Here is a 22,094-nt window from a genome sequence, read left to right on the forward strand (position 1 = left end):
GGGTTGCCTGGTCAACATGACATCCTTGGATTGAAAAATGAGCCAGGTAGTAAATTGCTGACCGTACAACACTTGCATTCAATCAGATACAGGCAATGTTTGGGCATTCTGAAAGCTGGCAGCGCTGGTTGTCACAATAACACAGCCAGAGCGGGAGATTTGGCTATCTGTGGATGGAGGAACCTCTCAATTTATTTATTTAGCCCTCAGACTGATCGACAAACATCTGCGTGCATGTGTGTATGGCCAGCTGTAGCCAAGTTCTAATGAAGCCGGTACCAAAAACAAAACCACCATGACCAATGTATCAAGTCCTGAACCTTATGCATGTGTGGGAATTAGGACATTGAAAGAGGATTACCGATTGGCTGCTCAAAGATGTACTGCCTTATGGAATAAAGGCTATTATATTAAATATTAACCAAACATAAAGCAGTGATAACATATGGAAAATAATTTATTTGACCAAGAATATTCCATAAAACCCAACAATTAGTTGGATTAGAGCAACAGCATTTTCTGGTGTCAAGAGACTTTCATAGCTGCCACCTCTGCTCTGCCTCCTTCATTCAAAGCCTAAACATCACTGAAAAGCCTGGACAAGACAATAACTTTAAAAAAATATGGTCACAGTGTTTCAATTCAGAGTGTTCTGTATATTGAGTAAAGAAGCAGTGTTGCTTCTATACTACAGAACCAAAGATACAACTGTTGCACATTCAGACGTCTGAACAAATATTAATTTATAATAAATATATTTTAATTTTCTTTACATACAAGGAGAATGGAGCCTATATACTACAGAATGAAGGCAGATGTCCAGCGGAGGATGATGAGTGGTAATACATCTTGCCGTCCCTCAATGGCTTGCCAAGACTCACCTGTGACTACTTGCTGACAGAGGAGTGTGGCACATATCTGATAAAAGATCTATTTCCAACCAAAAGAAAATAGCAAATCGACAAGCAAAGTTTTAAAAACATTTGAAATCACAATTATAATAGTTTCCAGCTAGGAAAGGTCTTTTTATCCCATTTGTACAGTCTGATTGTGTGCAAGAGATGCACAAATTGGTTATTTTGTTGTCTTGTATTAGGCCATGCATATCCTTAGCAGGCAGATAACGGCAAAAGATACTCCTGATTTTCTGTTGGATATTTTCACTTCACCTAGCCCCATAGCTAGAAGAGTATTCATGCAAAGTACAATGTGTGTTCCATTTTAAGCCAGGGGAGAATTGTACCAGGTCACAGTGCTACACAGACAGACAGTCTCCACACCCATAATTTTGGAAGATATCTCTGTCTATGGTAACTTGTAGTTAGTTATTTAACATGACCCATTCAATATCATAAGAAAAAAAAAACATACCAGATATATTTTTGGTAACTAATTTGAGGAATACAGAAAACTGTTGTGGTGCAAAACTACATGTTTTAGTATTATCTAAGCAGAAGTAACATCAAAGCAGTTCCATTTGGGGGGGCTGACTTCAAGGCCAAAAATGCTGAAGTCATAACCCTTTTTTTCATTTCAACAGCCTGTCAACAGAGAGACCTGGTTTAGAATACTTGCATTTTTAGGCCTCTTGCACACGATACTCCTGTTTGAGCATCTCCTTTTGGCCTCTTGCACACAATACTCCTGTTTGAGCATCTACTTTTTTCCAGACCTTTTTTCTCGTATGTATTTGCGAGTATTTGAGAGTATTCGCATGTATTCGCGTGTATTCGCGAGTATTGAGGCTTAAATTACTGACCAAAAATGCAGATTTTTCTATTTTGTTCTTACTGAAGAATACACAGCGCTTGTTTACGCGCCTGTGTGCATAGGCACATTACAATTAATGGGCTGTATTTTAGCTCAAAAAGCTGTACTGAGCATTTTCAAGCCGCAAGATGCCCAAACAGGAGTATCGTGTGCAAGAGGCCTTACTGATAAGTTAGCCAATGAAAAGGCAGCAGTTTAAGGCCACATTTGTGAATGGCTTACACGGTGCAAGACCAGATGATGACTAATTAATAGCCAATTCAAAACACTGGAATAAAGCAGTGTACTGTATTCTTGAGGCCCTAGTTTTTTTCTCCAGACTATCCACTTTAAATAAAAAGCTGGAAAGTCTAATGCAATTTAAACACTTTAATAATGGTGGTAACTGAGGAAGACCGGTTTCTTTGCCTAAGTAAAATTTGTTATTTTACACCCATCAAAAACTTATCATAGGATGCTAGCATCTAGCAAAGACAATTCATATGTGACATCTTCATTAAATGCTTAACTCCAGCTTTTCATACATTTTATATAGTTAATTTGGGCAAAGCTGGCAAAAAAACGTCCCTCACTACCCTTTACGGCTACATACAGCATACAGCACTGTGTTCTAGGTGTGAGCCGAGACCTTCTTGTCTTATACCCGGAACGCATTAGAGTCTATGTCAGGGTTTCTCAACCAGTGTGCCGTAGCACCCTGGTGTGCCGTGAAGAGTCCCCAGGTGTGTCGTGGCAAAATGACCCCAACTTGCAGCTATCTTATCAAAAAACTTTGTTCACCATTTAGTAGTGACAGGAGGGGCCGGTCTAAGTTCACTTCCTGTTGCCACATGCGCTCGGGAAGCCGTGCGGGCCTCCCAACCGCATCTTGCCAACCGATGGTGTCATCGATTGCTATGGGCGGGATGCGGCATACAACGGGCTTGCTGGGATGTGCAAGCCGCGGGTCCCGGGAGCTGCTGGCTGGCACGCTTTTCCCCGAGGGAGTTACAGCAGAGAGTTTGAGCCTGTGAGGAGAGGAGGAATAACAGGGAGGAGGGTCTTCAGTGGCTCCTCTGAGCTTAGTGAAGTACATTATACGATATGTAATTACCGGGTAAATGGTTATTGTTTTTTTTTTAAATGTAAGATAAATATACATAAGATAAGACAAAGGCCGGTTTTCAGTAATTCGATATATCGCGGTATTGCATACCCACGGGGTATTGTTATTGTGGCATTTTTAAAATACCGAGTTTCTCTGCTCCTCAAGTCTGACCTTTGAATAGATACATTTCAGTGAGCTGGATGACTCATTCACTCACACAGCAGTTCACTCACTCAATAGAAACAGCTCTGGTAATATGATCCTAGAGTGAGAGAGCTTAGCTCCTCCCTGTAACCAATCAGACGGCTCCCACTCAGCACACACCCACATGCTTCCTTCCCGAGCTCAGACAGACAGAAACACTGCTAATACAAGCAAGTTTCTGCAGATAGATAGAATAATATAATAATAGATAGATAGATAGATAGATAGATAGATAGATAGATAGATAGATAGATAGATAGATAGATAGATAGATATATACATACATACATACATGGGCATAGCAGCATATTATATATATATATATATATATATATATATATATATATATATATATATATATATATATGTATAGCCATCAAGCAGTGTCTGGCCTACCTGGTGATGACTGGTCCTGGCGCTTTGATCCAATGGCCTGGTCTTTAAAGGGGCAAATCCTTGCGGTCCAGAAGTGGTTAAACCTGCAGGAGGAGCGTTGTTTTTATCTATTAATGACTTTACTATTGCTTTAGGCCTGGTTCACATGTATGCGGGTTGGCGACCCACATTTGCACAGGCATAGCAGCCCATTGATTTTAATGGGCTTGAGCTGCTATGCCTGCGTTTTCGGCTGAAAAAAGGCGCATGCAGAATTTAAAAAAACGCAGTGGCCGTGAAATCCATCTTTCTTTTGCACCATGCGACTTACCTGCCATTGCTGCACACGCAAACTGTGTTTTTAAATGCCGTGCCCACGTATTTAAAAAACGCAGAAAGCTTGCCAGAGCAGGAACTGCAGGTAAGTAGCATAGTGCAAAAGCAGGATGGATTTCAAGGCCACTGAAATTAAAAAAAATGCTGCATGCACCTTTTTTCTGCGGAAAATGAGGGCATAGCAGCCCGTTCAAATCAATGGTCTGCTATGCCTGTGCAAATGTGGGCCGCCAACCCGCATACATGTGAACCACCAACCTGCATAAATGTGAACCAGGCCTAAAGCATTAGTAAAGTAATTTATAAATAACAACACCTCCTTTAGGTTTAACCACTTCTTGACCACAAGGATTTGCCCCCTTAATGACCAGGCCATCGGATCGGAGCCGAGCGCCAGGACCAGTCATCACCAGGTAGGCCAGACACTGCTTGATGACCTATTTTAGGCCTGGTTCACAGAGTCTGTACTGACTGACTATATAATAATGTGCATAAGTGAACCAAAGTCCCTAAATTCAGCAATGAAATTCAAGTGAGGTAGAAATTTAATAATTTAAATGTAATAATTGAATACCGTGATAATACCGTATACCGTGGCAAAACCTTAATCAATTAATAGCAGCATGAAAATCTGATACCGTCACAAGCCTAAATAAGATATGTGGGTTTTAAATACTGTATTATTGATAACGGAAACTGAATTTCTTTTTTTTTGTTTAGGTTGTATTTCGCATGCACATCTGCTTCAGTTTGGCCGCAGCACAGGTGTAGTGCAGGATACCTGCAGTTTTCATGTGTGTTTCCTATAGACTTCTATAATGTTCCTCATTTTTTGTGTGCTTTTGGAAAATGCACCAAAAATGTAGGACACAGGAGAAGTTCATGAGAAACCAGAGGTAACGCACATGAAAACTGCGGGTATCCTACGCTGCGGCCAAACTGCAGCAGATGTGCAAGCGAAATACAACATAAAAAAATAAGTGCAGTTTCCATTATCAATAATACAGTATTTAATACCCACATATCTTATGTATATTTAGATTACATAAAAAAAAAAAAAAAATGTGATGATTGCTTTTTGTTTTTTAATTTTTTGCTTTTAAAAGTAAAGGAGAGATTTGGGGTCTTTTTGACCCCAGATCATCTGTCATCCAGATTTCTACTACAAGGGATGTTTACATTCCTTGTAATCGGAATAAAAGTGGTAAAAAAAAAATGAAAGGAACAGTGAAAAAAAAAAAAAAAAAGTAAAATAAATAAGACTAAAAAAATGTAAAAGCGCCTGCCCAACACTCCGCACTTGCACGCAGAAGTGAATAGATACGCAAGTCGCACACGCATAAGTAGATAGTATTCGCACCACATGTGAGTATCACCGCACATGTTCGAGGAGGTTTAGCGCTAGAATTATTGCTCTTGGTCTAACTCAAGAATAGAGCGGTTGTGTGGATTGTCCCAGGCTTAAGTATCCCATTGATGTAAGTAACAATTCAACTTCTCCAACATTTTTGGTTGGTGTGCCTCGAGATTCTGCCAGATTGTAAAGGGTGCCTCGGTTTAAAAAAAACACTAGTATGTGATCGGCGCTCAGCCATTCATAGTAAGTGATGTATTCTAGCAATTATTACAAAGCTTCCTCTGATTGGCTGAGTCAGAGATATGTTCCAGGTATAAGGCAGGAAGATCTCGGCTCTAAACATTTTTTGGATAGAATTTAGAAGGGTTAAAAAGCCCAAGCCAGATTTTTTGCAGTCTGCATCTTTCTGGGTATTTACAGTAAATCTCAACTTCCTCCAGACACAACAGGAAGTTAAAGAAAATCCTATCTTGAACTATCAATAGAACATTTGTCTCCTTTGGAAGATTTCCCCTCATCTCTTGCTCTCCTAACTCTGAAATTTGGGATTTTCTTTTACATTTTGTTTAATTGACAATGGTCATCAAAACAAATAGAGAGGGGTGAATCTCCCCACTATAAACATAGACTGCAATAAAAACTTGGCAGAGGGTCTAACCCTTCCTTATTCCATTCAAAACTAAAACACTGTGCCTTTACATACACTAAAACTATTTCAATAATGGCTCTGGAATTATAAATCACTAATCATCACTAACAGCCTTGGTATTATATACATAAATGTAAGCCATATACTGCTTTCTTGCTGTAAGAGCTGAACTAAGCCAGTACTGTACATAAATGGTTATTTGTGAAAACTACTATCAACCAATTTGAAAAATGCAGACGTTTAGTAATTCTAGAGAAGAGAGCTGGCTAAATTGCTTGTGCTAAGAAAAATTTTCATCTCATTTCCCTGCAAATATACCTCAATTTGACTTCATGGGTTATACTGTTTTTAGAAAAAAAAAAATTATAGATGACAAGGTTCTCGCTCTAAATACGATTTTGTATTACATTAATTAATCATGACTTACAACAATGACCAGAAAAAAAAGTGACAAATGTGTTTTTTTTTCCAACAAATACTTGACAGAGCAGGGCTCAAGCTGATGAAAACATAACTAAACATTAACTAAAAAAAAAAGCTAGATGTGGTACTCACGCCTATGTATGTCTGCCACCATTTCTCATATAAAGCCCTGAATAGTGTTACCCTCACCTATATACAATTGCCCCCTTTTTGTAGGCCCAAAATGTCCATCCATCAAATTGCAGCCTAATCACAGACTGCCAATTCACCCATGTCTCCTCCAGCTCCCTACTGTGCCAAAAGACTGAGGATAAATAGCAACTCTGCCTAAAATGAATGCTCCGTTTTGGATGGAATGAGGCAGGATTTGATCCTATGTTGAGCTATCAGGGCATTTTTTCTAAGACAAAACACATGTATATAAAGCCTTAGTTAAAACTTTCACTTCTTGGTTAGCTCTGGTTCAGTGCAGTCAATCTGAAAAGGTTTAGCTTCACTGGTCTGGAACTAGCATGTAGCCTATGGGTCATAAAGGCAGTTTCCAACAAATGCATGACAAGCAGGTACTCTGCTTTGAGACAGGTTCCCTTTAGGGATCTGCACAACCCCTGTGATCATACTTTCCACTACTCTAGCCACAGCCATAACAGGGTCAGTTGCGCTTTTTGCCAAGCAACACTGTTAAGATAGTTCTCATAGCATCTGGAGAAAGAAAATCTGGTCTATCCATAGCAACCAGAGACCCTTTTCTATACTCCTATACTAAACGATGAAATAAAATGTTTACTATGGATAGTTCCACACAATAGTTCTTTCACTAGACACTTTGAATAAGGTGGCCCATGACCAAACAGGATGTGAGTGATAACAGTAGTATCACTGAACCACTACTAGACTCTCTGTTGGATTATATGGAGAAATACGTGGTTGAAAGTAACAAAACTGGCTTACAAAAAAGCAAAATAAGCCTGGTCACACCCACAGTAGAAGTAGAGACCTTTCCAGTGAAGTTTTGTGCACTGTTATGGAACTTAACACTGCCTCATTTCATCCAAAAAAAAAAAAAAAGCAACCACGGGTCATGGGTGGTGTCTGAGTCCACAAAATGACTGTCAGGCGTGCACAGGTAAATCGTCCACTTAATGTTATCTAGAACCTAGCATATCTCACACACTATACTCTAAACTGCATGAACAGCTATATACAGTTATATACTTTACTGCATGGGATTGAGATTTTTGTACCTGTCCGTTCACAAAACCACCTGACAAAGGAAACAAGGTAATAAATATACAGAGTTCCTGTTTCGCAGTCCTTGAGGTCAAACATGTTCAACCATGGAGCCATTTTCACGATCACAGTGCAAGGTATCCCGGTGTCATGGATGGCAATGTAATGCTGGAAGCCTTCTTATCCCGATGCATTTGGTAAACATATCCAGTAGGCCCACTCATGCATTTATCATCGTTATTGCACAATACATGAGGACCTGGGAAATCTTGGAAAGCGTAAAAGAAAGTAAAATGGAATTTCGTCTTGACATCTGCATTTATCCAGTATGACTAACAAAGCATGTCAGCTGCATGTGCTGAGACAGCTATCAACATGCGCCACAATGCACACTAGTAAAAATGCAGTAAAAAGGAAGTAGTCTTCATTTCATTCAGTCACCTTCCGTCAAAGTTTAAAGTTCAAAGACTCGAAGGATCAAAGTGCTCATGTATTCAGTAGGATATTTTCTTCTAGAGGAGCTTGAAACTGGCATCAACAGGTGTCATCTTTCAACAGAAAAACCAAGAAAGAATATAAATGAGCAGCAAAATCTGACAGACATAAAAACCAATACACAAATACCTCGGTATAAACTTATCATCCAGAATAGAACATCATCTTTCTTGGCTGGGCAGAATCAACTCAATTAAGATGAATGTGCTTCCGAGACTATTGTATCTTTTTAGAGCATTGCCTATTCCAGTACTCAGGGATCAACTGAAAAAATGTCAAAATACAGTCATAAAATTTATTTGGGGTAAATCGGGCCACAGACTGCACCGCACGATACTATTTAGGCCGCGAAAACAAGGGGGACTGGGTGTCCCGAATTTCTGGGCTTATTATCAGGCTGCAAGGCTAGCGCAACTTTCAATAGTGTACTCACGGTTTGCAAAACCGGACTTGGTTCAAATGGAGAGACAGGCGGTACCCACGTATACTTTGGATTTCCTTCTTTGGACCCCTTCTAAAGTAAGACCACCTATCCTAGCTCCTACACTTTCGGCGTCTTTCACACTCTGGGATTCCTTAAAAACTCTGCAGACCCTGACCTCCCCCCTTCAACCGCTCTCCCATATATTCAACAATCCGAGATTCCCACCAGGTATAAACATCACAGCATTTCGATGGTGGCTAGACAAGGGCCTATACCGTATAGGGCAATTCTTCACCTCTAGGGGCCCGTACTCCCTGAAACATTGCTCTGCCACCTAAAGATGCCCAGGTCGGAAACCTTTAGGTTTCACCAAATCCTTCATTTTTTACAATCAATTTCTACAGGGATGACCCCCCCAATGACATTTACGGAGTATGAGATGTGGTGCGGAAACTCGGAGGCACAAAGGGATATACTTATCTCTTATGTCTGATGGATCTAAACTACCCTACATGGAAGCATGGGAAAAGGATCTGGCGGAATCCTGGGAGGCAGAGGAGTGGGGACATATGTTTTTTCGCTCTTTTAAAGGCATCAGAAACATATCCCTGATTGAGGGGAACATCAAAGTTTCAACTCGATGGTACTTGGTCCCCACGAGACTCCATCGAATGTTCCCCTCTTCCTCTCCGCTCTGCTTCCGAGGATGCCAGAGTCCTGGAAATATGCTCCACGTGTGGTGGGACTGTCCACAACTGAGAGGCACATGGAATAGAGTATTCCACATGATATCCAGAGTCATTGGACTCAGAATCCCTAGACAAGCGGCCTTTGCCTTGTTAAACGCTTGAGTACCTAAAATACCCAAACATACACAACAACTAGTATTTTTTATTTTTCTGAGGACAAAAATTACTATTGCGGCAGCGTGGAAACAGCGCACGGTGTCTATCAGGAAAATCAGAAATAAAATTACGTGGATCATGTCACAAGAGAAGATGGTAGCCACCCTAACGGATACAGTTACTAAGTTTGAAATGGTTTGGGAACCTTGGGCAGCCTATTTGGGAATTTCATTGGTTCCGGGCCTGCTTTAAACTACTCTCTGGGCGAGCCTCTCCGGTTCGCGGCTGCTCTCTCCCCCCTTTTCTCTTTCTTTTCCCCTGCTCTTTATCTCTTTCTTTCTTTTCTTTCTCTTTTACTTACTATGAACTGGGTCGTTTACAATCCACAAGTTATACACCTGAGCTAATGCATATGATATCCACCCCCCTCTTCTACACCTGTATGGGGAGAGAGGGACATGGAAAGGAATGTTATGTTTAGATATTGTATTGTTAGAATAACTTAAGCATTCTGAACACTTTTTCTAATCTTCTCTACGGTGCATGTACTCTGTAACCCAGTTCACACATGCCACGTTTGTTGTATTTCTTTTGTTCTTGTTCTTATTACAACAAAATAAAAAATTTTAGAAAGTAAAAAACAGATACACAAACAGAATAAATGCAGTTTAGGCTATAATGTACATATGATATTACAAACTGTACTGAAATATTGGATGAGTGGATTAAAGGAGAAGTATTGGAATTAGAAAGAACAATTATACCCACCTAGGTGGATGCTACATTGATCCAAAAGCTGCATCTGTCTCCAGCCAACTCTGCACTGAGAACTGATCGCTCAGTTTTCAGCATTCTATGAGCAGAGAGCCAGGGACTGTCAGTCAGCAGCTCTCTGCTCTGCAGCTGTCCCCTCTTTATCCCTGGAGGGTTTTTGGGGTGGACGTGGGCCCCCGAATCCCCCCTCCCTCCCAGCCCTCTAAAAATTCTGCGGTCACTGTGGGTCTTCAGGCCCCAACCCCCCCCCCCCAGGGTGAGGTTATGAGCTGGCTTTTGCCACATGCTCTTAAGGGGGACTTGTGGGAGTTGCTGCTGACCAGGTTTTTCCTGGTGTACAACGGGGCATTGAGCAGGGTTCCCCTGCTACCCTGGGGGTTGGTGACTAGGGCAGGGATGTCCTCCGCTTCCCCAGCCCAACAACTGCAGCAGGGAGCCCAGATGGCCAGATTCAGCCCAACATTTAGGCCACAGCTTTGCGGCCTTACTGAGGGCTATTGCCTATTGTGCAGGCCTCTTTGGAGGGGCTCAGATGACCCCCCATTTTTTTTGCGGGGTCCAGATGGTGGTCTATTTGTGGACCCTGGGTCAGTGTCCCCCTTGCTGGATCGCAGTCGGATGTGTTTGCATCTGCGGATGCTTCTTTTGGCCGCAAGGTATTGCAGGCTGCTTCTTAGAGAACCTGGTCCTCATTGAGGGTGTATTGTTTTTTTCAGATGAGCTCCAGTGGTTTTGGTTGAGCTCCATGTTACCTGGTTGGCTATGGTTAGCCTTGGGAATGTTCTGCTGGTTTCCCACCCCTCATGTTTAACACTGCTTTGGGACGCCCCAATGGTTAAGAAGAATCAGGAGCTGTATCTGTCAATGAACGAAAGAGAAAAACTGGATTTTTGTCTGTTAAATCCTTTTTTTTCTGAGGATCACTGACAGACACAGCTTCAATTATTCAGGCCATTGGGCTTATGCTCTCAGTCCCTAAGAGTAGGACTAGGCGGAAACCTTTTTGGTTACGCCCCTGGGGCAATCCCAGAGGGTATACCATCATTTCCTGCTGTAGGACACCAGCTTGTAACAAGCAGTGTCAGAAGAACAAATAACAATTCCAACAGAGGGGAGGGGGGAGGGTGCTGTGTCTGTCAGTGAACCTCAGAGAAAAGCATTTTACTGTAAGACAAAAATCCAGTTTTCTCTTTCGTTCACTGACAGACACAGCTTCAATTCTTCAGACCATTAGGATGTCCCAAAGCAGTGTCAATATGAGGGGTGGGAAAAAAAATAAAACACAGAAAACTGAGTATTCCACACATGGCTAAACATAGCCAACCAGGTAACAACAGGAGCTTAACTAGGAACAACTGGAGCTCACCACTAGGGAAACATTTTGACCCTCAAGAAGCGCAGCATGCAACACTTTACGGCCAAAAGCCGCATCCGAAGATGCAAGTACATCCACCTTATAAAATTTTATGAATGTGTGTACAGACGACCATGTAGCCGCCTTGTACACCTGAACCACTGATGGAAGGCCCAGGAGGCACTAATTGCCCTCGTAGAATGCGCTTGGGAAAGGAGGAACCGGACCGTTAATGGAGTAGGCCTGCACCACCGTCTGCCTGATCCACTTGGAAATGGTCGCAGCAGATGCGGCCGGCCCCTTACGAGGTCCATCAGTAAGAACAAACAAAGAATCAGGTTTTAACCACTTAAGCCCCGGAGGATTTGGCTGCTAAAAGACCAGGGGGTATTTTGCGATTTGGCACTGCGTGACTTTAACGGACAGTTGCGCGGTCGTGCGACGCTCTACCTAAACTAATTTGACGTCCTTTTTTTCCCACAAACAGAGCTTTCTTTTGGTGGTATTTGATCACCTGTGCGATTTTTTGATCATGCGCTATAAACATAAAAATAGCGTCAATTTTGCAAAAATAATATTTTTCACATTTTTTTTATATGAAATTCCCCCCCCCCCCCAAAAAAAAGTAAAAATCTAAATTTTACATTTTCGGCCAATTTGTTTTCTGCTACCTATGTTTGGTAAAAAAAAAAGCGTATTTTGATTGGTTTGCGCAAAAGTTATCGCGTTGACTAACAAAGGGAAAGATTTTTGTTGGTTTTTTTTTTTTAACGTGTAATGGCGGCGATCTGCGATTTTTTTTGCGCTACTGCGACATTGCGGCGGACAGATCGGACCCTTGACTGACATTTTTGGGGTTACCAGTGACATTTCTACAGTAATCAGTGCGCATAGGAAAACGCTTAGGGACCTCAAGAGTGCGTTTTGGACAACCCCACTGTTTTGTGACAATTTTGTCAAATTAAGCGGAAAAGCAGAACACCCACGCCAATTTGGAGGACCTGTGGGTGCCAAAAGGGACCAATGCTTCCGACATAGCATCAGCCAAATCCTCCATTTTTAAAGTTTCCCGCACTGACACAATCAGTGCGTCCACCAGCGCCTTTTTATGCATGCTAGAGGACCAAAGGAATCATTCTATCTGACCACACAGGGTGTGTGGACGCAGACCCAGTAGGGTGACTCACGTCCGCGACAGCCGAATCAGATTTAGGGTCTGTTGACATTGGTGAGGCAGGGGAGGGCGGGGGACATTATATACTAAACTTACCTGGAAAACAATCAGGGGAGGGCCACCGACTGGGATCACGCAAAGGGGACGCCGACCAAGGGCCCACGATTGGACCACCTACTGGACCTCGCAACAAAAACAAGGGGGTTGCCCTCTTAGCCTCTCAATAGAGGGCTGCATAATAAGAAATAACCCACTTAATGGGGGCCACCCGCCGTGACTTGCAGGCAGGGTACCCTGATGGTCCCGCAGCACTAAAAAGGGGCAGGTTACATACACAATAATGGCGACATGGCTGCCATAAAAAAAAGTGCCCCCACAATGCCACCCCTTCCAAGGGAGGCGCCAAGCTGGCCGCATGGCTTAGTAGGTGGCAGGGCGCGTTCTAAATTTTCGTGGAGGCCCAGCTGCAAGTGCACAGGTCCAAGCCAGGAAGATGCCCAAAAGAAAGAGCAGGGGCTGCAGCTAACCTAATTCGAGACGCCCCGCAACGGAGGCACGCGGCCGCATGGCCTTTGTGGATGCCCAGCCGCTTGGGCGCGAGCCCCAGCAGAGCCGACCATCCAGGGGCAGCGGAGGTGAGGGCGGATGCCCAAACGGAGGGTAGTGGCTTCAGCCACCCTCACTGGGGCCTCCCCACATAGCTCCTGACCAGTAGGCCGCAAAGCTTTGGGCAACATTTTTGGCTAAACCATCTGCTCACCCAGCCCAACAACTGCAGCAGGGAACCAAGGAATACCCACAGTGACCACCAAAATTATAGAGATGCTGGGGAGGGGGGGGGGAGACGAGGGTCCCACAATCCCAGGGAGGAACCCATGTCCATCCCAAAATCCTCCAGGGGAAGAGGGGGGGGGGACAGCTACTTACCATACTAGGAAAGGGGTGGGCACCGCTCCTGACAGACCACCGCTCCATTAGAATGTGGGGGGGTTGTTGGCCTGGAGGAACATTATGACTCAGGCCGAGGCCAGTTCGTTTGTGCCCTTGCGAGACGTTTAACTCGCAGGCCAGCCCCTGTCCAGTGGGGCTATGTCACGGCCGACCTAGCATGGAGCTGAGGCCTATGCACACTCACTGGCCAGACTGGAGGGACCCTATGGATCTAGATTATCCAGTTTGTCGCCCAGTCCGGCAGTTGATTGTAGATTCCCACATTAACAAAATATCAAAGATAGGAAAAAGTTCCATTTAAAAGGAAAAAATCGCCAGGAACAAAGATCCCAGCAAGGAACTAGGTCCTTACTCCAGCTTATAGCTGAGAGTGGGAGTATACCCCCTGGGACTGCGCCCATTCACCCAATCTCCTCCCTGCCAAGCTACCATATTTTTAAAGGACAACTTACCTGTACAAAGATCCAGCGTTGTTCTTCACTGGTCTACGAGTCCCTGGCGCCAGCATGTTTACTACTTCAGAGCCACGCTGCGCTTTGTGAATGGTCCAGTGTATCCAAAAGTGAAGGGAGGAGGGGGGTGGGAGAGCAGAACTTCCCTTTATAGGAGAAGTTCCACTTTAACCTGGTAAACATGAGAAAGGGAACCTAGAGTGCCACCTGCTGGCAGAAAAAAAAAAAAAAAACAACCCTCATATGCAATAAATATACTAAATATACTAAAAAGACAAAAATAAAATATTTTTACATTTTCTAAGAAACAAAATAATACATTCCATTTAAGCAAAAAAGCATTTGTGTGTTTTAAATAAAAACATAATGATATAAATACCTTATACACTTACCATGGTACCACCATTTTGTTTTCTTTGGATTTTTGTTGCACGTTCTTACATAAAAGGAATTATCTGGAGGTCTTCTCTAAGGAGAAAAACCAAAAAAAGAAATAATAAAATAGACGCAAAAAAGCATGTCTAATACAGGCTAAAAGAAAATACACTTTTTTGCCTAATAAATACCAAATAAAAGCAATTCTATAATTTGTACAGCACCTGTGAGGTTTGTTCCTATTGTACAAACCAAGTAAAATGCAAGATGTTTTATAGTTTAATGGGTGTGCTTGCACCTGTTAACTGTAGATTGTATACATTCCAGTAATGAACAAGTAGCCCCATAGCTGCTTGCTATGGGGGCCCTCGTGCAGGCTTGATCCTGAGCTGTGTGTCCAATGAAACACACAGAATGTCTCAACCCCGCCCCCATTCTCCCTACACAGGCTGCGATTGACCGCAGCATGAGCCAATGGCTCCCGCTGCTGCCTCCATGTCCAGTTAGGAGAGAGAAGAGAGCCGTTGCTCCTAGGCACATCAAGATCAGGCTAAGGTATTTTGGGGGATGGGCAGCGAAATTCGCACAGGTGTTTTTTGTTACCTTAAGGCAAAAAATGACATTGAAGTAAAAAAAAATTAAAGAAAAAAAAAACGTCTGCCTTTAAGTGTAAAACTGCATGTTTCTAAAATATATGTCAATTTAACAGCTTAAAACAAAAAACATAAAGCAAGGAATTTATTAAAAACAGTTTACCTAATAAAATCTGTATATGCCTTTAAAAAAAAAAAAAAAAAACAATTAAAATATCTTCAGTAGGTAAATCAATTACAGAGGTATCGTGAAATCAACTGGCACATACAGACGCTGTGACATTTGGTTTGCCATGTAGGTTTCAAAGACCTCTGGGTACAAAAGGCTTAAGAAATACGACTATCCAAGTAGATTAAAGAAGGTTCTCCTGTACTACAAGATCCTAAACTACAGTATATTCTGGTAGAAGTTTCATATCATAATAAGGTTATAATGTTTGCTGATAAGCAAGCGCTGGCTGAGACAACTGTTCTGAGGCTATGTGGTTAAATGTAGGTTACATTCCTGAGCCAAGAACAAAATGACCTCAATTTGATCTTTATGCAGATAAAAAAGCAAACCTGCCTGCATTATACAATACTGCCACTATAACAAGACTGATATTAAATTGTTATGCAATGAGCCCAGATGCTTCCCGATGCAGGCCTAACGTAGATAAAGCATGATTTGCTTTCTCTGCCTAAAAGGGAAGCTAAATTGTTTTTTGGTATTATGTTTTCAAAGTTTAAAAATCATTGTTTAAATCCTGATTTTACAAATACCAAATCAATACCAGGGAGGTTTCAAGTAACTTTATTTGCAGACTTAAAAGAATGAAAGGAAAAAGCCCAACACTAGCTCTGCATTTGTTGGATGCCAAAGCAGATATAGCATCCAGACAGCTTGTGCCTTTGAAAGAAGTGAGTTAGAAGGGGTTTGTGCCTCCTGCAACTTCTGATATACAAGGCTAGTGTATCGTTTTTTTCGATTTTTTAAAATGCATGTGGCAAAACACAACTTTTTGCTTGCACGGCAAATGGCAAAATATCACAAGTACATTTGCAATATTGACATATTCAATTTTATAACTTGAAATACAAACCTCCTTGTGCCTGCAGCCACTCACAGCCTGTAGGGCAGGAGAGGAGAATCCATTGGCCTTGCCAGGGGATTGGAGCAGTGGGGGAAACCCAGGCAGAAGGGGGCACATCGGCATACAGCTTGCAGGAAGACAGGCTAAGTGGCACGGTGCAGGCAAAGGTAGAATGTGGGAGTTGGGGGAATATCGGGTTTGATCAGTGGCTTTCAAGATGCTGATCACTAGGTTTTTTTTTTTTTTTTAACCAAGAAAGCCTAGGGAATAGTTAACGGACGTTACCATAAAGCAGACTGCAGCGGATGGCATACTAAAATGACTAGCTGGCACGCGTTCTGTGCAACTGTAAGCCTTACGGTTGTGGCAGCAAAAGGGTCAATCGGAATGATCTTGAAATTTTTTAACTTACTTTGTGAAGAACCCCACAAATGTACTTCCTTGAATTCTGTGACATGTATTCACTATGCACTGGGAGTAGGCACTGCTGTGTCAAACAGTGAACAACAGGGGGATGAAAGGAGGAGTTTAAGGAGGGTGAGTCAGTACAGGAATCACTGCTTGCAGGCAGCAAAATACCATGGGATATGTAGTCCTTAGAAATCAAAAGCAAACAGCAAGGAAGAAGCCGAAAAGCCTGCAGGGAACCCAGAAAGTTGTATAACAAAATGGCCAGTAGAAAGGCAGCACTAACTACATGAAAGGAGATTAAGCTTATATGAAATTCCCTAAAATAACTACTGTTTGTATTGCTATTACAATGTCAATTATTTAAAATTAAGCCTATGATAAGGCTTACCTATAGGTACTGTAAATATCTCCTAAACATGTTCACTATCAGCGTAAGCGATACAGTGCGGCAGACCCTGCACGCTGATAGTGAACTTCTTGAACTGTGAGTGGCTATAGCACCTTTATCATTGTACATTCAGCATACTATGCAATGGAGGCTACCTTTTAATTGCAGTACCTGAGGCAACAGAGAGTGGGAACCTGGTACCAGCAACATCCGGATGCACCCACGCCAATCTACTGTGTGGTAAGCATTCTTGCCTAGTGGGGGAACACGGGCATAGCACCTCACCTCTATTGCACGGTACTTACCATTAAGCACTCAGCGCACAGGCAAAGCCTGATTTGCAGCACTAACACTTTGTATGGTTTTATATTGTGGCACTTCCTTGTCCTTATAGGTCCACAATAAAACGCACTGTGCACTTTACAACTATATGGCTATATGATTTTATGATACTTGGTTTTATATTTGGTTTATAATACTTGCACTTGGTATTAAAACGCACAGCTCACAATTTTTACCACTTTTTATACCATTTTATCATTTTACTATAATGTGGTAGCGCCTAGCACCAACAACACTTGCACTTTTTCACCTACACACTACCTCAGAGGTAGGTTGGCGGCAGCTTACACCACTAATACTCAAGATTTAGGTGTTGGAACCCATAGCGCTGGTAAAACCACACACCCTCGACTCATGATTGAGCCCACACAACTGGCTTGCTATGGGGGCACTCGGAAGAGGGAATGAGCCAAAAGCACCAACAGGGAACCCAGTAGAGGAGTATTGGGCTGCTCTGTGCAAAACAATTGTGAAGAGCAGTCAAGTACGACATGCTTGCTAAAAAAAACTGAATTTTTGTAAAATCTTACCGCAAAATCCCTTTCTCTGATGTTCATTGATGGACAAAAGTCCTCATCTTCTTAACTATTGGGTATGCTGCCCCCTACAGGAGTAGGACACTAGGCAGGAAAAAACTTGACTACACCTATAGGACAGTTTCAGGGGGTATACTCCCACTCTCAGCTATAGGCATTCAGTTTTGTTACAACTTACAAGCAGTGTCAGAAGAAAACTCCACAGAGAAGTAGTTACTGTGTCCGTCAATGAGCATCAGAGAAATGGATTTTACGGTAAGTAAAAATTCCCATTTTCTTTTTTGTTCATTGACAGACACAGCTCCTTATCTTCTTGACCACTGGGACATCCCAAAGCAGTGTCAAACATGAGGGGTGGGAACAGCAAGAAAAAATTCCCAAGGCTAAACTGTAGCCAACCAGATACTGTGGAGCTCAACCATAAACAACTGGAGCTCACCTGAAAAAAACAATACACCCTCAAAGAGGACCAGGTCCTCTAAACCAGTGGTCCTCAACTCCGGTCCTCGGGCCCACTAACAGGCCAGATTTTAAGTATTACCTTGGGGAGATGCAGACTAGAACACTGCAATCATTGAGCAGCAAATGAGATCACCTGTGATGTAATTTAGTTATCTTGCAAACCTGGCCTGTTAGTGGGCCACGAGGACCAGGGTTGAGGACCACTGCTCTAAACCGCAGCCAGCAAAACCTTGTGGCCAAAGGAAGCATCTGCAGATGCCAACACATCCTTTACCTTTGTGAAAGTGTCCACCAGCTGGCCGCTTTGCAAACCTGCAACACTGACACCTGATGATGGAAGGCCCAGGAGGCACTAATCGCCCGAGTAGAGTGCACCTTAACAGGGAAAGCAGGAACCTGACCCCTAATGGAATAGGCCTGAATCACCATCTGTCTGATCCATCTGAAAATGGTCGCAGCAGAAGCAGCTAACCTTTTTTGAGGTCCATCCGTGGGTACAAACAGTGAGTCTGACTTCTGAAAAGACTCCGTAGCTTCCAGGTACACCCTGATTGCCCAAACCACATCCAGGGAATGCAAGGCAATTTCCTTAGGATGTTTAGGCCTGGGACATAGGGAAGGCAACACAATGTCTTTATTCAAATGGAAATCAGAGAGGATCTTTGGAAGGATCAACGAATAGGGACAAAGAACCACCACGTAAGATGAAAGACAAGACGCCGCCAGCTCCGACACCCTGCACGCAGAATTAATAGCTACCAAAAAGGCCACCTTCAGGGCCAACGTAAGCAGGAGAACCTCCTGAACACTTTCAAAGGGAGGCTTCTGAAGAACAGAGAGCACCAAACTGAGGTCCCACAGTGGCAATGGAGATCGATTTGGAGGAGCCAAGTGTTGAACTCCCTGGATAAAGGTGTGCACCAAGGAATGTGTGGCCAATGGACGTTGAAATAAACTGCCAAGGCCTGAAACCTGGCCCTTGATGGTACTTAAGGCCAGGCGCTGCTTAAACCCCCCCCCCCCCCCCGTTAGAGGGAAGCCAAGAGCCGAGCCACCGAAAAAGCAGCGAGGGAGAATCCCAAGAGACTCAAACCACGCAATGTACGTCTTCCAAGTACCATGGTAGATCTTCCTAGTCTTTAACAGAGTAGGAACTAGTGATCGACTGGTATCGGCCGATATTTTTGTACATTTAAATTTTTTTTGACAGGTACTTTTGTGGAGGGATCTGGGGGTCTAAAAGACCCCAAACCCCTCCTCTGCACTTAAAAGCATTCAAAACGCCAAGTTTGACTGTTTTGAATGCTGTCATTTTTTTTAATCTGGCGCCAGACAGTACCCGGAAGTAATGTCACTCATGACATCACTTCCGGGTTTTTCCATGGAGACCCGATCAAAGCCACATTTGGTGGCTGTGCAGGCTGGTTGCCCGGGTCTCCCGGTGCGAGCCACGGAAGGCGGCGGGGGGTCGTCCCCTCCCGCTCCTTGTAATGACAGCCGAGCGGCTTCTCAGTGGCATCAGTTGTCATTACAAGACAGCCGACCGTCGGCTATGGATGCCTCTAGCTGCAGGCATCACTCTGGTATATGCAGTTTCCAGAAATATCGGCAATATCGGTAACCTCCGGGGGCCGATTCCGACATATCAGGAAAAGTGCATATCAGCCCTCGATATATCGGTCGATCCCTAGTAGGAACCACCGATTCAAACAAACCGCTATCCTTCAGCACCTGGCTTTCAACAGTCAATCCCTTAAAAGGTAGAGACTGTAAAGCAGGATCGAAGACCCAGATAGTCCACTTTTGTGGACGGAACCAGAGTACACTTCTGAATGTTCAGAATCCAACTGAACTCCCTCATTTTTCACAGAGTATTCTAAAAGTAGTCCATTAGTGCAGTCAGAGGCTCTGCTCGCAGAAGAGAATTGTCCAGGTACCCCAGTACCGCAATTCCCCACTGGCGCAACAATGCTAGCTCTGGGGCCAACACTTTTAAGAAGACCCGAGGAGCGGAGGCGAGACCAAAACGGTAACGCCACAAACTGATAATGCTCCTCGCCCACGGCAAAGTGGAGGAAGCGCTGGTGGCCGACACATTTTGGAATGTGAAAATAGGCATCCTTGATGTCAATAGAAGTGAGAAAATCCCCCTGATGTAGGGACGCCACTACTGTGCGAATTGACACCATTCGGAACTTCTGTACCCGCACAAAGCAGTTTAGCGCCTTGAGGTCCAAAATTAGATGTACCTTGCCTTCCTTCCTGGGAACTGTAAAGAGGTTTGAGTAAAACTCCTGAAAACATCCTGAAGTCAGAACCGGGACAATCACCCCTTGAAGTAACAAGTCTTGCACTGCCCAAAGAGACCCGTAAGCGATCTGGGGACAAGTGCAGGTTGGAAGGGAAGAACCTTTCCAGAGGCTAAGACCAACACTCGATCTTGTAGTCGGACTGAATGACTTAGTGGACCCACTTGTCCTGTACCAGGGAAGTCCATAGATCCGGAAACTAGCGAAGACGTTCCCCCCACCCCAGATATGGCTGAGGGGGCCCCCTTATGCAGAGGAAGGTTTGTCCGCAGGTCTGGAAGAGCCCGCTTGTGGCTTGCCAGACCAGGTCCTCTTGGATCCTCCGGTGGAGGCCCTGAAGGGCTTAGATCCCTTGTCTTGAGACCCTGAGGGACAAATAAAGAATGGCCCACGTCTACGAAGGGGCTCCTTGCCCTAGGTAGCCTGCATTAGAAGAGTACTCTTCGCCCCCAGTGAGATCCCTAATGATGTCATCCAAGGAAGCTCCAAACAGGTCAGATAAGGCCTTCTTAAAAGTCTGGTCCGCAGACCAACATTTCAGCCAAAATACTCCAAAGGACCACTGCTGATACAGACAGCTTAGAAATCAAAAGGAGCCGCATCCAAAGAGGCATAGATAAACTGTAGCCCCTGGACCAACTGATCCGCCAGGTCAGCAAAGGCAGGGGTTAGCGGTTTCTTCTCCAGGTCCCGATGTAAGTCCCGTTGGAGTTTGCGACTCCAGGGAAAAAGTAAGTACCGGTCTAAGTGCCGAACCAGCCACAGTGAACATATGGTGGGCAAGAGTGTCCACTCTCCTATCAACCAGATCTTTAAAGGCTGGGGACTCCTCAACCGGAAATTAAGGTAGCCTATTTAACCTGGAAATCGGCGAGTCCACTACAAGTGGGAACATCCACTTTTTAAGCAGGGAATCTTTATAAAGATACTGCATAGCAAAAGGCTTCGGGACCACAACAGTGCATTTTGGATAACCCCACTGTTTTGTGACAATATAGTCAAAGGAAGCGGGAAAGAGGAACAGCCCCGCCACTGTGGAGGGCCTGTGGTGCCAAAAGAGACCGGCGCTTCCGATGCAGCATCTCTGCCATGTTTAAAATATCACGCACAGACACAATCAGTGCATCCCCCAGCGCCTTTTCATGTGCAGCTACAGGAGCAGAGGAAACATCCTCACTTTCTGAGCACTCAGGGTGCGTGGACGCAAACCCAGTTGGGTGACTCACGTCCGTGGAGGCTAAACAGATTTAGTTTCTGATGGACACATGAGGCAGGGGAGGGCTGGGGACGCTAAATACTAAGGTCATTTGGAAAACATATCAATCAGGGGAGGGCCGCCGACTACAATCAAGGGGGGCGATGACCAAGGGCCAACGAACGGACCACCTACTGGACCCCTCAAAAAAACAAGGGGGTCGCCCTCCGAGCCCCGCCATAGAGGTCTGCACAATAGGAAATAGCCCCCTTAAAAATGGGGCTGCCCCCTGTGATGCGGACGAGCAGGCAGGGTACCCTGATGGTCCAGCAGCGCTAAAAAGGGGGCAGGTGCCCTCCATAATAACAGCAGCATGGCTGCCACCAAAAAATAAACCGCCACCACAGCGCCACCCCTTTCAAGGGAGGCGCCAAGCTGGCTGCATGGCCTAGTTGGCCGCAAGCCACGGCCCAAATTGTTGTGGAGGCCCAGCCGCAAGTGCATGGATCT

The 22,094-nt window shown here is 44.0% G+C and overlaps 1 protein-coding gene across 1 annotated transcript in view; it reads right to left on the reverse strand.

Annotated features, from left to right (window-relative positions):
* Nucleotides 1-6,644: 6,644 nt before the first annotated feature.
* UBE2W (ubiquitin conjugating enzyme E2 W) overlaps nucleotides 6,645-22,094 on the reverse strand; it is an 86,726-nt gene continuing 71,276 nt past the window's right edge. Inside the window, exons 5-6 of the mRNA XM_082259809.1 lie at nucleotides 14,293-14,368; nucleotides 6,645-7,979 (exon numbers count right to left, since the gene is read on the reverse strand). Of these exons, the coding sequence (XP_082115935.1) occupies nucleotides 7,966-7,979; nucleotides 14,293-14,368 (90 nt within the window). The 3' untranslated portion in view covers nucleotides 6,645-7,965. The remainder of the gene's footprint in view (nucleotides 7,980-14,292; nucleotides 14,369-22,094) is intronic.

This window comes from Pelophylax lessonae, assembly GCF_965119305.1.
Source record: "Pelophylax lessonae genome assembly, chromosome: 5".
Lineage (NCBI taxonomy): Eukaryota > Metazoa > Chordata > Amphibia > Anura > Ranidae > Pelophylax > Pelophylax lessonae.